The 18,023-nt window shown below is 37.4% G+C and overlaps 1 protein-coding gene across 5 annotated transcripts in view; it reads left to right on the top strand.

Moving 5' to 3' along the window:
• Positions 1-18,023, top strand: part of VGLL3 (vestigial like family member 3) — a 156,909-nt gene that overhangs the window by 113,204 nt on the left and 25,682 nt on the right. For 3 of the 5 annotated variants that reach the window (XM_073892111.1, XM_025868326.2, XM_073892108.1), the window contains exon 2: positions 9,476-9,758. In XM_073892111.1, the coding sequence (XP_073748212.1) occupies positions 9,500-9,758 (259 nt within the window). In that variant the 5' untranslated portion in view covers positions 9,476-9,499. The remainder of the gene's footprint in view (positions 1-9,475; positions 9,759-18,023) is intronic. The other 2 variants (XM_073892102.1, XM_073892115.1) reach the window with 2 other exon arrangements.

Here is an 18,023-nt window from a genome sequence, read left to right as displayed (position 1 = left end):
AAGCTAATTGGTGACAAAATTAGGACCACCAGAAGCCATGCTCCCCAACGTAGCATCTTTCCACCATGCCATGCAGTCTCCGAAGCTTTTTCCTTTTTTTTTTTCTTTTTGCTATTGCACAATAGGCTTATTTTTGTCTTTAGTGCTCCAAATCAACTTTTTGATAAAGAAGATTAATATGCAGTAGATTCTTTGGCCTTGGAGCTTGAAATTCTTTCCAAGTCCTTGGTAGTGTACTTTTTTAGTTTAGGCATTCCAAAGTCCTTTTGAAAGCATTTGTATTATGCTAATGACTTTTGCTATCCATTCTGCATCCTTCGTTGATGAGGCAGAATATCCACTTAGCAAATGAACGTTTATTTATTTTAAAATAATCTTCAGGAAGTGGTATTAACAGTCAGCTTTAAGTGCCTCATATATTACTGTTATTCCAATGTAAGTTTAGATTCATTAAACGGAAAGAACACAATTATATCTTAAATAATCTCAATACACCGCCAACTTATTTAAGGTGGAGGATCCAATTTTCTTGCAACTGTAAGCCAGGACTTAAGTGGACTCATAAGAATTCATACAGGACTTCTTTGAGAAAGAACAGCCCCTATAATTCCACACTACACAAATTAACTTGACTGCAGAGACTTAGAAGCTTAAAGTGCCCCAGAGTTTTATGCTCCCAATAACTTTCCAGCCAGAAAATTCAAAGCTGAAGAAAAAAAAATTAAACTTTAAAATAACTAAACTAAACTGTTGTCTCTGGCAGTCAACCAGAAGAGAGATTACAATAACGATAGAAAGGGAAGGCTTGGAATCAGTAAAATCATGCATGGTGGAGATATGTTCACCAGGAAACCAAATGCCAGGACAAGATGACATTCTTTGGAAAGGAAGGGGTGTTTTGGACAAATGCAAGGAAGTTCTAGTTCACCTCACACTTAATGAAGTCTCCCATCCCACGAAGTTGGGGATGGCAGGGACATATGCCACACCAAAGGAAATGAGGGTGTTCAGAGTGTTGAAGCTTGCCATTGTGCACAGTGACTCTTTGGGCTATTGCAACAAAGATGCTGAGCTAATCCCTTTGGATAGTATATATTTCTGTCTTGTTATCCTTCTGTGCAAAGGGTATGTTCAATGAGACTAAAAATATTATGCTCAGGATGCTCAGGGCAGATCCTAAAGCAAACTTGTGCATCAGACTTTCTGTCTGTCATTCTAAAACTTGGGTGGTGAAGTTGGATCCCATTCCCATAGGCCCTGTTTCCAGCTAGCTTTTTTAAAAAAAAATCCCAAACTAATTCATCCGGTAATAGATAATAATTTAAGGTATTATCTCCAGAAAAATATTTTCATTTAAGAAACAAAAGCTGTCTGATACTTGAATTTCAGGTTCTGGCAGACACAGTGAAGGAAATAATTTTGGGCAAAACTCTGCCCCGAATCCTTCAAAAAGCACCTCTTTAAGCAGCTGGTTTTCTGCTTTAACTATTCATTTAGGAAGACCCGACAGTGCCTTGAACCAGTAGACCCAAACATCTGCTGCTAAAAATGAGTCATATATGCCATATTTATAGATACCTCAGTGGATACCAGATTTATGCCAGTAATTTAAAAGTGTGGTCTGACCTGGGGTAACCGAACTATTTTTCATTCGTCTTGTGCATTAGTAGAGGGGAAGAAAAAGGAAGAAAAGAAAGGAAGAATGACCTAAAGTAAACAGGTGTCCTTTTCTCTTAGAACGCTAATGTTTTAGTCTGCCAAAACACTTGTCCTTGGCGGGTGGAGGGAAGGGCGGGGTGGTTGAAGGATGCATCCTTTCTTGTTACTATGAAGATAGATAAAGGAGATACCAAAGGTAACTCTTAGGAATTGGGCTAGATGACCCGTGTCTAGGAATGAATTAGTCTTCGATGGTCTGTAGGGTATTTTTGGCTGGTGTCCTGCAAAATCAGAAGAGGCGGCCAACGTAAGAAACAAAATTAAGTGTGAATTTGTCTAGCGCTCTAGCATGTTGCTTATTAGGATATAGAGTTGGATGAGACCTCTGAGATAATCAAGTCTCAAAATTCCTCATTTTCCGAAGAGGAAGCTGAAGGCCAGATGGTTTGGTGACTTACCCAAACTCTTGGACTCATTTTGGTCAAATCCTCATTCCTATTTCCATTCTCTTTCTATCGTGGTCCCTTCCCATCTGGATTTCTTTGGAAACAAGGAAACAATAATTTACCTAATGTTACCTTCTTGCTTTTCTTATTTTAAAATTTTTAAATATTAGCTCCTTGGAGAAATTGGACAATTAGCCATATGGATAAACTGAGGTTCTCTTCATTTACCATTGCCCTTCCAACTAACTATGAGCAGCTTGAGTTTAACGATAGACTATGACTTTCATCTTTGTGGCTCCATGTCTTTGCACAATTACTGATAGAAAAGAGGAGTTAATTGGTGATTTGATGAATAACAGATGAATTTTTAAAAATGAAGTCATACCCTATGTCTAGTAATAGGATTATAAAGACATATCAGAAATTCACATCTTGGAAACTTGTTTCATTCAAAGTAGTCAGTTTGAGAGAGAACACATACCCTTATGATGTGATCATTGCTTAAAATATTTTGGGAATGCAAATTTTGAAATTCTCTCTAAGTATGTGGCACATTTTTTTGGAACATCTTCAAAACTGGAAAGTTTTCATCCTTGGAGGGGATGAGTTTGATTTTTGATAATGACCAGAATCATTGAGAGGCAAGTGTGCTCAAAAATAGCCGATTGAGTTAATATTATTTTTGGTTTGTTCCTCCCGACTGTTAAGAAAAATAAAAACAAAACAAAACAAACAAACACGGAATCTCAAGTTATGACTATGTCTCACAAAATTGGCTCTGCTCACATTTTCAAAATAGGATTTCCAGAAAAGTGGTAGGCGATTGTATTATGTATCTGACTTGCCAAGGGGACAATACCTTTTTAGATATAGACTTCAGTTTTATATACATGTATATCTACTTTAAAGAGCACTGCATGATTTAATAGCCATAACTCTGATATATGTTTACATCTCTATTTTTTTAATGTTATAAGTAACTTTGACTCTCCTTAGTTATGGGATGCCATTTGATGCCTTGCTGATTGTGGGCTTCTTTTTTATTTATTCAATTAAAATAAATATATAGAGACTCATTTCCTTTAGTCTGTTTTCTTGGCGCATGCTTTGTACTCAGACGGAAATAGGTTCTAATCCTGTCCCTGCCATTTACTAGTTCAATGATCCTAGCCAAGCAAATCAGTTTTTGCATATGTAAATTGGAAGCAATTATTTGGACAAAATGTTTGTGTGTGTGTGTTTGAGAGAGGGAAGCAAAATATGATATGTAAAAGGTCTGTGGCGTAGCTCTTCATCCTGACCCACCCTCCCTTAACCTGACTCCTCCTCCTTTTCCAAACAAGCTAAGGATCAAAATTTCAAGTCTCTCTGAGATATTTTTAAAAATCTGTTACCAAGTGAATTCAGAAAAATATGACCAAGGAGCAGTCAGCTGCTCTTATGGACTTTACACTTTGAAACATAGGGAATTTGAAACATTTATTTACTCCAGGCTAGTGGTCCTTTCTTATAGGTGCCAACCATGTTTTTTGAACATAAAAGAATCATTGCGTTTAGAGAAGAGAGCCAGCAGAAATTGGGAAAAAGAAAAGAAAAAGAAAAAAGAACGAAAAAAAAAAAGACAAAGCTATTTCCAAATATCCAATGTTTCATTAAAATACTTTTGTTTTTTTTAGGAAAAGAAGTTTCCACATATGCACAGTAATCATTTGGCATTTTGTAAGCTTAAGCCTTGGGGAGTTAGTGGTATTTGGCTCCTGACATGGAAGTCTCTCTTGTCAGACAAATCCTTTCCCCTGCACATTCCTGTGAGAGTTTGTTCCTGTCCTGCCTTGTGGCAGGCTGTGAGGTGGCTGGGTATAGTCTGCGCTGCCTGGGCCTACTCCTTCCTACGCTGCTTGAACCTCTTCTCGTGAGTTAGTTTTCACTTTGTGGCTGCTAACTCAGTCATTGTTTCACCTAACACAGGGTCATTTCGCCTGGGGGAAAATTGTCATTACTCTGAAATGGGGATGAGCAGGTTAATGGGCACTAAATAAACCCATTTGTAGGTGTTGAAGTCCCTTTTGATGATGTCTTTATTTTGGTTAACAATTCTTCAGTCTCCCAAGAAAAGCATGAACTTGTCTGAGATTTGGATATTTGTAGGAAGTGATTGTGCATCTTGAAAAAAAAATATGTTAACTAGATTGCCCTTTGACCTCAATTCAGGAAATCTAGGTTCTGATGATTTGAGATTTATTCTCAACATTTTGAATGTTATATATTATTCTCAAGAAAGAATGTAACACCAGGCAAGTTTTATCCCAAGGAGCAAACACCAAGTGAATACAGAATATGGCAAAAGTGCACATGAATAATTTACTTAGTTAAAAATAGGCAAAGAATTGGGCACCTGGGTGGCTCAGTTAGTTAAGTGACTGCCTTCGGCTCAGGTCATGATCCTGGAGTCCCGGGATCGAGTCCCCCATCGAGTCCCGCATCGGGCTCCCTGCTCTGCGGGGAATCTGCTTCTCCTTCTGACCCTCCCCCCTCTCATGTTCTCTCTATCTCATTCTCTCTCTCAAATAAATAAATAAATAAATAAATCTTTAAAAAAAAATAGGCAAAGAATTGATTTACACTTACCAAAGCACAGATATCGGAAAGTAGCTAAGGCTTAAGAATCTATGGAGGAGAATATTAAGATGGTGTGATTGTCAGTGTATGAATCAATTGCTGTTTAAATTCTGTTCCTGTTTTCTTTGTGCTCACACTTAATATTTTTTAAATGTATGCAAATTGTTCAACATCATTAGTCATTAGGGAAATGCAAATCAAAACCACAGTGAGGTACCACTTCATACCCACTAGAATGGCTATAGCTGTAATAATAATTCTTTTAAAATCCAGAAAATAATAAGTGTTATTTTTCTGCCAAGGGATGTGGACAAATTGGACACCAAGTACATTGCTGGTGGGAATCTAAAATGGTTCAGCTGCTGTGGAAACAGTTTGGCAGTTCCCTAATAAGTTAAGCTTAGTGTTACCATATGACCCAATGATCATACATGCCTACCCAAAAGATTTGAAAAGAGGTATGCAACCAAATGCATGTATACACATATTCATAACAGCACTATCTGCAGTAGCCAGAAGGTGGATGTGAGTCAAATGTCCATCTGTGGATACATGGATAAACAAATTGTGGTATATACATATAATGGAATATTACTCAGCTATAAAAAGAACGAAGTATTGTTCAGTGTGAATGAACCTTGGAAACATGCTAAGAGAAAGAAGTCACATATGTATGATTCAATTTATAGGAAGTATCCAGGATAGATAAATTCTTAAGAGACAGAATGCGGATTGGTGGTTATCATGGACTGGTGGGGAGGAGTCAGAGAATAGGGAGTTAATACTTCATAGGTACAAAATTTCCCTTTGGGTTGACGAAATGTTTTGGACTAGATGGAGATGGTAGTTGCACAACATTCTCAATGTACTAAATGCCACAGCATTCACTTTCAAAAGGTTGATTTTATGTGAATTTCACCTCAATGAAAAAAAAGTTAAAAAAATTGGGATATCTATCAGGAGAGCAAAACTGAAAAAAGACATCCAGTACCAGGGCTTGAGAGGGATATGGAGCAACAGGAACTCTCGTAAACTGGCCGTCCATGTGTAAGTTGGTGAAAATTACTTGAGAAAACCGGCAATATCTGTTGGGACTGAACCACATCTGTACATACCCTACGACCCAGCAATCTTCTCTTCAATGTATACCCCAAAGAAATGCAGACATATGTTCATTAAAAGACACACTCAATGTTCATAGAAGTACTCTTTGTAATAACCCAAATCTGGAAACTGGCCAAATGCCTGTGAGTGGTAGAATAGATGAATGTAGTGCTACACAGCAATGAGAAGGAACAGTCTAAAACTGCATGCGACAATATGCATGAATCTCATGAACACGATATTGAGTGAAAGAAGCCAGACACAAAAGGGTACATGCTGTAGGAGTCCATTTATATAAAGTACAAAATAGTTTTGGCTATCTACATTGATAGAAGTCTGGTTAGTGGTTGCTGTTGAGGAGGTAGTGGTCTTGAAGGAAGCAGTGAGGATATTCTAGTCCTTGGTCTGTTGCTAGTTTCATTGATGTACTCAGTTTATCAAGTTTACAAACTATACATTTATGATATGTAGCCCTTTCTGTTTATATTGTTCTTCAGTAAAAACATTAAAAATTAGGCAAATTCAATGCATTTTAGGAAGGTTTCAGGCCATCTGGATACCTTAGAATTCTTATTTTAACAAGTGGTATTGATGGTGAGGCTAATCGTGTGTGTTCACGCGTGCGCATGTGCATATGTGTGAGTGTGTGCATGTGTGTTCAATGTAAATATTTAAGTTGGTTCACTATAATTTGTGAAAATTGACTCACCTTTATCTGAAAAAAGTACAAGAGAATGATAGATATGCCTTATGTCCTGCCTATTGGTAGGTGTATCATAGGCTCTCTTTCCATTTTATTTATTTGATAGTCTCCAAGCAAATGTATAGAATTAATAGAAGACCTGTCTTAAAGAGCTGGGAGAGAAAAAACAAAAGCATATCTTATATTCATTCAAAAAGTTGTATTTAAATAGAGTCAATACATATATTTTTATAAAATCACCGGTGTTTGCCTATCAAAGGAAATAATATTATATATTTATGCATACACAGACATACATTACGTATGTATGAAATATAAAGGGTATAGGGAATAAATGCAACCATAAACAGAAGAATGATTTTTAGAAAATAGACTAATAAAAGGCATTTTGATACAATGGCAGATTTTGTTCACTTTTTCCCCATTTCATATAGAATTTTTCATTTGTAAATTTTAGATGATTTTTATCCAACCATTCAACACTTGGTAAAAAAGAGTAACATGAAATTTTACAGCATTTAGAAACTTGTGTGATCTTAAATAAATTGAAAATCTATAGATTAAATTCAGCTGCCGTTAATTAATAAATTAAGATATTTTAGTACTGCTATTATTGGTCCTAATGCTATCTTTATATCAGGATTTGCAGTTGTAAATCTTTTACATATATATAAAACTTTAAATTTATTTCATCTAACAATTATTTGCTAATTGGGATAAAATAAAACATTGCCTTTCTTTGGATAATTAGCACAGCCCAGGGCTCTTTCCTTTAAAGAATAAATGTTAAAATTAAACAAATGAAACAATTAGATGCTAAGCCTGACTCTCACAAACTGATGCTGAACTAGACATTAACAGGAAAAAAAGATCAGTTTCAGAGATAGTAATGAACACCAGTGGACAGTGAAGTCACTCCCTAGATCAGTTTTAACAGCTTTCCTATATAAAAACAGTGCTTCTTTTTAATATACTGGGGTACTTGGCAGAGAGTGTGTGTGTATATGCTTCACGGCATAACTTCAGATAAATACACATGCACACAAAGAAATAGTACTGTGATTTGACTAATAAATTGTAATATTTGTTTATTTTTTAATGGCATTTAAAGTCAGGAGTAACTTTAGAGGCCATTTAGTTCAGTCCCCTTATTTTATACATAACCTTTGTTACCGTGGTGTTTTTACTATTGAAGTTAAATATAAACATGTTCAAACCTGTGCAAAACAGACTGTTAGAAATATAACCGCGCCGTCTTTACAATCGCCTATTCAGCTGCAAGGCATATTCACTCACAGGAATGAATTATCTACTCATCGGCAAGCGATAACCATATTGACACAGATTTTAAATATAAAGTAATACATATATTTATAAATAACAGCTCCTATATAATAACCAACAGCTCATAATATGCCTGAACATTTCAGGGCCCACCTCACTCAAGAACAACGTATTCATTGCTAGGGGGAAAATGTTCAATTTATTGAATGATGCATTTATAATTTAGGGCTATAGATTTTTGAAGCTAGTAATTGCATTAGAACCACGAGTTTGGGCTATGTGTTTTGATAACATTTGCAAAACTATGTGCTTACGAGTGTTCTAGAATGATTTCTTTTTTTTGACTCACATTCATTTTCCAGCATGCAATTTTTTTCTGACATAAAAATGGCATAACAAAGAAACAGGTTTTGCAGGTATATGAATGAGAGAGCTCATTTCATCATTAGGATAATAAGTTTTACAACTATCTTTAGCATTATCTTATATATATAATTCACATTGAAGTTGTTGCTTACAAAAATCATATGTACTCAATGAAAAACATTTGGAAATATTGAAAAAGTGGGAATAACAACTACAAAACTTACCAGCCAGAAAACAATAACATACCATTTTGGTGATTTTCCCCCCCACACACTAGATACCCCTCCCCTGCCCTTCTAAACACACATAAATATACCTGCATATTCTTACTATGCATTCTAGCTCCACCACTCTCATCCTCTGTGACCTTTGGCAAGTGACTTCACTTCTCTGTGCCTTTGTTTCTTCATCTTTAAAATATGGACCGTGATAATAACCATGATGTAGAATTATAACAACTAAGGGAGGTAATAAGTTCAGGTTTTATAAGAGTGCCTGGTGTAATATATATTGACCATTAAGCATATTGAGCATATGTTTTAAGCATATTTTAAAATTATCAAAACTCTCTTATCTTTATTTGCAAGCTGCCCTAGCCATTGGTAGCACCGGGTATTATTTTCAGTAAGCCAGAATATCATCTGTGCTCCCCCCCCCATGATAATGGGGGCAAGTGCAACATCTGCAAATATGTTCCATGCAAAATGGATCTTCACACAGACTTAGTTTGTCATTTTAGTTTGATTTTTGAGAAATGAGTTGGGCACATCTGCCAAATCCTTTTATAAGATGCTACGTTCCTGTTTTTATTTTAGTTTATTTCATTTAGGGAAAGCTCCTTTCTTCTCCACCCCTCCCCCTGGGCACCCCCTCCTGTCCCTCATTCCTCTGTGTCCCAAACTGTAATGTTGGCGTACATTGAAGCTTTAAAATAGAAAATTGATGAAAAACCGGAAAGAATCTGTCCCGTTTTTAAAGCCATCCTCCTTTTGATATGTTTAGATTAGGAAAAAGAGAAACCAAATAAACCTGTCTTTTACACTCTGAAAATATATTGTCTGGTAATGATAATTTACTTTTTTTTTTTTTTTTTGCCAAATTGGAAATAACGGACTTATTTTTTCAGGGTGGGGAGGAGAAGACTGGTTTGGGGAGGGGAAAGAGGGAGTACAGCAGACCAAGAATCAGTTTGCAAACCTATGTTAATATTTAGATTTTTTTAAGTGAAAAGTTAAGTAGTGCATGCTTTCTTACAAACTGTCTTTGATACCGTGTTTTGTTTATTCCATCCCAGAAGAAGTTAGCGGTATACAGCAAGATGCAGGACTCTCTGGAAGTCACCCTTCCCAGCAAACAAGAGGAGGAGGAGGAGGAGGAGGAGGAGGAGGAGGAGGAGAAAGACCAGCCTGCCGAGATGGAGTACCTTAACTCTCGCTGTGTCCTTTTCACTTATTTCCAGGGAGACATTGGGTCAGTAGTGGATGAACACTTCTCAAGAGCTTTGGGCCAAGCCAGCACCCTCCATCCAGAATCTGCCATTTCAAAAAGCAAGATGGGGCTAACCCCCCTATGGCGAGGTAAGAATTCAAAAGCAGATGCTCTCCAGGGCACTGTCTCTGTTTCGCAACGGCCTGTACCAGGTTCCAGCTGGAGGCTTGCCCCCAGAGGACGGATATCCACTTGCTTTTTAATTTTTAAGGACAGCAAGGAATTTCTTTCAGACAAACAGCTGGATCAGTTTTGTCACATGTGGAATGCAGGGTTGGAAAGGATGCAGTCACACCCCTTAAATTCCTCATGGAAAGTAGTGATGCAACCGGCCTGAGTTTATAGTGGCAGGACAGAGCTGTGAAGCACCATTCCTTAAAGCCCCAGTGGCCCAATTTGGATCTTTAAATAGTAGGTGTGCCCTGGTCAGCTTTTTAAAAATTAGCTCTTGCTCATTCCACTAGGTGCTATGTGGTGACATAGCAGAAATCTGAGTCTGACCCGGGAGTACAAACTTTGAAAGCCTTCCATGTTCTCTTGATAGTTTTCTCGGTCCTGCTTTGTTGTGGTATGAACTCTTTCAGTTTACAATCCAGACATTATTGACTGTGTCTACATAGTTTAGACTATTGTTTTTACCTCGGTAAAAGTAAAGCAGTCGATTGGCCATCCACTTCTGTATTTTCTGCTCTATAGAGGTCACAGAGGTGTGTTTGAGTTTGATTCCTGGCTCACAGGAAATCACTGGGTGACATCTTAAATGGGCAAATTACAAGGTTAGGGGAAAATAAATATATCATTTCAATGATAGTTTTAGAGAATTGTCTTATGGGTGTTTCTTTTGAACTCACCTGGTTATAAGAAGCTTCTAGTAAAATCATTCTCAAAGTGTGGTTTCTGGTACCAGGAACAAGGGCATCACATGGAAGCTTGTTAGAAATGCAAATTCATGGGCCACGCCCCAGAACTACTGAATCAGAAACTTAAGGGTAGAGCAAATTGTCTTTTAACCAGCCCTCCCAGTGATTCAGATACAGACTCAAGGTTGCCAGTCATTAATCTAGTGCTGTTAAAAGCAAAGATTGCAGGCGCCTAACTCGGACCCAGTAAATCAGAGTCTCCAAAGGGAAGCTCTGGGAATCACATCTTAACAAGTGCCCCCAAGCAATCCTACGGTGAGGAAAGGCAGACTACCTGTGGTAGGTCACCTATGGCACAGGGCAGGTAAGGGGTGATACATGGTCATTCCCTCTCAGTACCAGAGGAATGCTTCTGCTCTGTTGTGGGAGAGGTCATGGCTATATGAAATTGCTGGGCCTGACCTGATTGCCAGCCTGCCTTCCTGCCTTCCTTCTTTTTAGTACATATGAACAACACTAAGACAGCAGTGACTCTAAAGAGGAAGATGGAATACAAACCCAAATGATGGAGACCTTGACAGAAATAATTGGGAAGCATAATTGCTTATTTGATTAGTAAACGTTACGGACTTCCCACAAAACTGAGAACTTAGTCCTTGGAAGCCTAAGATGATTGTGGAATCAACCAATATTCTATTTGATAGCATGTGGTAAATACTTTTAATATGTGTTTAAGGTGAAAAATAGGAAAACTTCAGTATATTAGCTGGCTTTAATAAAGTAGTCTGATATATCAATAATAAATCATATCAAGATAATCTGTCCTAGGAGAGTATTAAATATAATGCCTACTTTTTTTTTAGCATAGTGGCATATACAACCTAGTAATCATTTAATCTGGAATATAGAAACAAGAGCCCAAAATTATAGTTAGATGTGAGTGATTATCTATAGCATTATAACCAGGATAGCTGCAAGTGAGCTTTGTGTATATGCAAAAACTCTACAATCCAGTGTTTTTCCCTTTAACTGTGCAACTGAATAGAGATCTTTGGACTGATGTCCAGTGTCCAAGTAGAAAAGACAGATAATGGTAACGTTTTAGTAACTATTATTACAATTTTCTTGGGATTATCTGAAATTTGGCCTTCAAGTCTACCTCCTGTTTCATTCATAGACATAAGCAGCAAATATTAAGGTCCCACTATGTTCTAGGTAGTGGGACTATATCCGTGAACTTGAGAGTCTAAGCCTCTACATTCATGAAACTTTTTAGTGGAAGAGACAGGTAAAAACTAAATAATGATATGCTAGGTGTTGTTTTACTTTGGGTGATGATAGATGCTCTCTCTGAGTCTGTTACATGTGGCCACAGACCTGAAGGAAATAAGAGTGTTCCTCATCGTATGGACATCTAGGGGGAAGTTATTTGAGGCAGCGGGGACACCAAGTACAAAGGTCTTGTGGAAGGACTGAGCTTAGAGTGTTCAGTGAGAAGCAAGAGTAGTGCCATGGGCAGAATGAAAAGCAGAGTGCTAGGTAGAGACTAGGACTTTTAGCACTTTGTCAATTTAGTGTCTCAGGGTAATGCAGGCAAATGCAGCAGGCTCTTTAATTTTCATCTCTCCCTCTCTGACTAAGACTACATATATCGTATCTAGTTTTCTCACATCATTTTCCCTAATACTCAAGATAATGCATTTCTGTCTAGAAAATCAAGAATAAATATGAATTGAATGATGTGACTGAATTAGGTGAATCAAGTTCATACCATTCATTTATCCCAGATGAGAAAACAAAAAAGTTCTCAATATAGAATATATGAGCATTAACTGTGAAATCTTTGGTTATAGTTTCCTTATTTATAAAATAAGGGGGTTGAATTAAGTGACTGTTAAGATCTTTTCTCTGTAGAGTTCTGTGATTTCAAGTGTATTATTTACTTTCCATTTGTGATAGAACTTTGCCATAGTTGTTTCTAGTTGCGAATTAGTCGATTTTTGATAAACACACATAGCTTGGATGTGGTTGAAAGGAGATCTACCAAAATGTAATTAAAATTTTGGAAAATAACATCCTTAAGAGAGGTATAATAAATTGAGATTCCCATGTCTGGTGAAGAGAGTTACTGGTAATTTTGTATAATTGCCAAAGTAACGCAGATTTGGATAATGCAGTCATTGGATTCGGTTCATTTTAGGGTTCCAATATGGGCCTTACTATGTCTGACTACAACATGATCTTGGATTAAATACTTAAATCTTTCTGAACTCAACTTCGACTATAATACGTGTTTATTGATATACACTTCCCAGGGTTATTGTAAAGATTCTGTGATAATGTGTATGAATGATTTGTGGCACAGGGCTTTATGCAAGGTGCTAAATGATCAGCTACATGCCTTCTCTCTCTTCCTTAAATAAGTTTCCACTCATTTGGCACATAGAAAACCAACCTTGGGTTTTTATCCAGAAACTTTGTTTTCTGGAAGTTTGTATATCTGGCAAAACCACAGTGTCTTGGACAAAGTAGCTACTCAATGATATTGACAATGTTGATGGCCATGGCAGTGATACTTTATGCAGGAGCTGCTAACCAGCTGTATTAAATAAAGGGTCTAATTTATGGCATGAAGTTTTTACAGGCTACACAAGTGCTACAGTGTTACAAAGGGATTTAAAACTGAGTTATGTTTGATTGCAGAATATATTTCCCCAGTAAATCTTTGGACAAAGATAGTGTGTCAGCTAATGATGGAATAGTGGTCATACTTTAAGTGTGTGTCTTGGCGGAGTTAGGAAAGTCCTCTTTAGGTGTTTGACAGCTTTTAGGCAAACAATTGATAGGAAATATTTGTACTTTATTTGGCACAATATCACATCAATTACCTCTTGTCCCAGTATATATTCTTACAGGTATTGAATAGGGCTTCTCAGTTGAGAAAAAGTAATGAATCTGATTGCCCTCTTATAGAAACATTGGCTTCAAATAGAAACATTGGCTTCAAATAGGTCTATGCATTGATTTTAGTGCCCAAGTGTTATTACAAAAAGTGTGTGTGTGTGTGTGTGTGTGTGTGTGTGTGTAGGGAAGTGGAGCAGTTGAGCTTTAACAAAATCAAAATATCACTAACTGAAAAACCTTGCTGAATGGTGAACTTGATATTTTGTTGTTGTTACAAAATAAGTAATTATTGCTTGATTTATTTATATAGTGTCTGCTTAGAGCAACTCATCCTCATTGCAAAGACCTCTCAAAATGAGCACTAACCTGAAACAATAAAAGAGGAGAAAGGGCGGGAGGGCCCGGCACGTGAGCTGGGTGAGACTGGGAAGCACAGCTGTGCTGTATCCCCAGGAGGCACTGGAGGTCCTCGCTGCCGCTGCTGGCAAGTTCAGGACAAACACATGGAAGGAAACTGAGGCCTGACTTCTGTCATCATCCTGCCTCCTTGAAACTCCCATTTTAGTCACAGTGTCCATTGTGAGCAACTCTAGAACAAAGTAACTAGAGGACAAACTTTGGATATGATGGTAATGCCTGATTCCTAGGTGACAGAAAACATTGGAAACGTAGCCTTTCACCTCTGACCCAACAATTCGTTTTCATGGGAAACAGAATAAGAGGATGGGAATTAAATCACAGTAAGGACCCTTTGGGTTAAGAGTTGAGTTGCATTTTTTTTCACTTAAGTTAATAAAAAGGCAAATGTTATTTTTTAATGTTGACGTGTTGTATCATTATTCTAAGAATATGTTTCCTGGAGATTTTAAAGATGACTGAAGATAGAGGTTTTACAACATTCTATTGTACCATTTTCCTTTTAATATAGCTTTTATTTTTTTTCAAAATTAACTAGTAAAGTGTTTAGTTTTTGAAATTAAATGTTAAATTTTCTCTGGCTTGAATTGTTTACCCTTAGAGGTTTTTTTTTCTTTTTTTTTCAGAAATATTTAGAGCTAATACAAAAAGTATCCCATCTATTATGAAATTGAAAGACTAACTTGATGTTCCACGTTAAACTCTTCTGTGTCTTTAAAGTATATTTCTGTATAATTCACACAGCGAGATTACTGAGTATGCCTTGGGTGGATTGTATTAGGCAACATAACAATTTTGTCATTTTTGTTTTTTAGAAATAAGGATGTGTGTGTGTGTGTGTGTGTAACATTTTTTAATTCCCAAATGCAAATTGAACCAAAGTGTATTTAGATTTTTTGTATGTGTCATAGTGTCAGTGTTGGCTGACATCATCTGAATATTAAGTATCATTGAGTCCAAAGTCACCATGGAGTATTAACATCTGACAGTTCTGAATTGTCTCCACTAACCAGAAAAGTAATATTGCATGGAAATAGCTTGTGCACAAGTTTTTCATATGCTTTTTCATCAAACAAATGTGGCTGTGATTAAGTACTCGTAAGCAAAGAGTCATGTAATGAAAAAAATTTACATACATATGAAATAAGCACACTGATTCCCAGGCATGAAACAAAGTATATCATCTGTTTCTTTGTATTAAGATTTTTTTTTTTAACAACCAAGATACCAAATAGTGGTTTTAAAGTGTAGACGGTCCCTAAACATATTTTCTCTTCAACATTGTTTCATTTACTTGTAAAATGCAACATTGTCTTTGAAAAGGGCTGCATAGATCTCTGCAGACTTTATATTAATCTCAGGAGACATAGGGACTGGGAAAATATTAAGTTGCTTCTAATTTTATTTTTCCCTGGGGCATTTTAAAGCTTTGTTCAGCCTTTATGGAGCACGTTTTTAAAAATAGATTTCCACTTTCATTGACAGTGTGTTCACTAATTACAATACAATAATTCATAAATAGGGTAATATTTTGGGTAAGGAATTTGTTCATTATTCACATTTGTGCATGCATATCCAAATGCCTAAGCATCTATAAAATAAAATTGGGTCCAAGTATGTATAAATGAAAGGAAGTAAAAAGAAAGCATCCGGGAAAATGATATAGACTCTCTAGTTTTGACATTTTAATGGGGGATTTTAATAAGGGGAACTCGGTATCTCTGGCTCGCACCTGTGGGTTGGGCTTAGCAGTTTTTATAACAGGATTCTGGCCCCTTCAGGAGAGGAAAGTTATGAGCAGAATGAAGGGTTTGGTACCAAAGATTGAATCTGTGGCAGCAAAGTGACAGATTCAGGGTGGCAAAGCTGCACCATATAAGGAGGCTCTGTAAACTTTTGCATGGGTTTTAATATTGACAGCTATCATTGTGGGTGTGACAGAATATTCTACAAATGGCCCCCATTTAAGGGAAATTGAATTTTCTTCTCAGGGCTTACACAACTTTCTTTGCAGGTCATTAGCAGCCACTTTTCATATGTTAAGGGATACAATTCTGAAATAAAACAGACTGGCCCCAGTGCCAGTAAGTTTGACTTTAAGTGTTATTTTCTGAGAGATGTGATGGTGACAAAGCAAAGTCATTCAATTAACAGTTTGCCCGGACTGTTTGAAGACTTGAAGAACAATGTGCGCTTCCATCCTTTGCCTCTTGGAGAATATCATTATTTTTTTTATTTCCCTAAGGGGTTTGAGAACCTTGGATATTCTGTGGGGTACAGACTTGAATGTGAGACACCAAATGGCTGTCTGTCCGCAGAATGAATGGGGTGACTGATGGTAGCCTTGGTGTAGGGCTGACAGGGAGGAGGGGGAGGGTCTGCAGTACTGGTGCAGCAGTCGTCTCGGAAGCTGGAGAAAGGAAACATTTGACCATGGTGATATCCTAATTATGTTAGTCAAATTACATATATGGTGGCTGGTTCAAGTTACAGAAGCTTTCCTCTGTGGTAAGAAAACGATGTCCTGGAAATTTATGAAGTGAGAACATGGATCTGTCAGATTTCTGAATACTTTTATTTCCGAGTACTTCTTGGGATATTCTTCATTCAATGAAAAGATCTAGCTAGGTTCTTTTGTGTGGAACCCTGTATGAAAATAGTATCTTATTATCCATGCATGACTCATGGGCTAAGCAACCTTATCTTCATCTATAGATAGACATCATAGGCCACTTCACAGAATGATAGAAATATAGAGTCAGAAAATATTTGGAATTTTAATTCAGATACCTCATATGGAAGAAACTGAGCCATAGGGAGATCAACAGATCCATTTGAGGTCATGGAATCAGAGAAGGTAATTGGCAGGTGCTAGCTCTCTAGTTGAGCTTTCTAGACTCCCAGTCCTGAGCTTGCTCTTTTATAGCCCACAGTACACACAGGCCATAGCTGGAGTTGTGGATCTTTCCAGTCACAGATCTGACTATATCATTTCCTAGATTAAAACTCTTCAAAGCTCAGTGGCACCTCCTCAGGACAGTGCCCACATTCATTACATGGCTGGCCAGGCCCATTTCGGTCTTCCTTGGACCCAGTCTGAGTTTTTAGTCTAATTTTTTGCCAACTTCTGCCCACATAATTCTTTTTTGTTCCTCATATGCTACTTTGTGTGTGTGTATGTGTGTGTGTGTGTGCGTGTGTGTATAATTTTTGGCCTTTTTCACATACTTTTTTTATTTGCCTACACCACTCTTCCCAACCTCTTCACAAGGCTAGCCCTACCCACTCTTGTAATTTATTTTTTTCTTAGGCTCCTTCTGTGCCCTCTCTCTGTGCTTCCCCTTATGGGAGCCCCTACCAGGTCACATTGCACATGTTTACTTATTTATCTGTCCCCTGCTAGACTGTGATGCCTTTGGTCATCCCTGACCTCCCTATCCTTGGCACATAGTAAGTCATCTGTAAATATGTTATGATGATTGAGTGGAGAAATTTAACTGAACACAAGAGTTGGGGGGCTGGTTTCCCTCTTTATTTATCTATCTCTAAGTGTTATTTCTTTTATATTACCCTTCCGCCTAACCCCTCCTCACACCTATTACCCCTACTTGAATGTCCCCCACTCATGATCTCCACAGAATCCCCCTCGAGTTCTAGATGTTCTTGTCATGGTTGCAATTGTGCCCTCTTGTGGCACAGATATGAAGAGTGCCAGCCACTGAGGCAGGCTACCTGCTTTCAAAGCCCCATCTCCCACTTGACAGCTGTGAAATCTTGGGCTTTTTCCCTGCCTCAATTTCCATATCGCTAGAATGGGGGTAATAACAATAACTACCTGAGTCGGCATGAGGATCCAATAAGGTCATCCATGAAAAGTCCCTGGACTAAGATTGGGCATTTTGTCACTGTTACTAAATATCAACACTTTTATTCTCAGTCCAGAGACTCCCAGACCTCTACAGGAAAAAAAAAAAAAAAAAAAAAAAAGCTTGAGCTATACTCTTCTTGATGGGAAGTGAGTGTTGATGAGCATAATTCACTGTGATCATATTTCCATTATTACTTTCAGCATTAAACTTTTGTTTGAATGAAAATTGCATTTGCATTTACAAGAAGTTTGATAAACATCAGCATTTCCAACCTACCTGACTCACATCTAGGGCATAAGCTTTC

Source organism: Callorhinus ursinus, unplaced genomic scaffold (assembly GCF_003265705.2).
Source record: "Callorhinus ursinus isolate GAN/ISIS: 27379988/994484 unplaced genomic scaffold, GSC_fseal_2.0 scaffold1, whole genome shotgun sequence".
In the NCBI taxonomy this organism is placed as follows: domain Eukaryota; kingdom Metazoa; phylum Chordata; class Mammalia; order Carnivora; family Otariidae; genus Callorhinus; species Callorhinus ursinus.
Note: the sequence above shows the minus strand (reverse complement) of the source record. Positions and strands in the feature narration are given on the sequence as shown.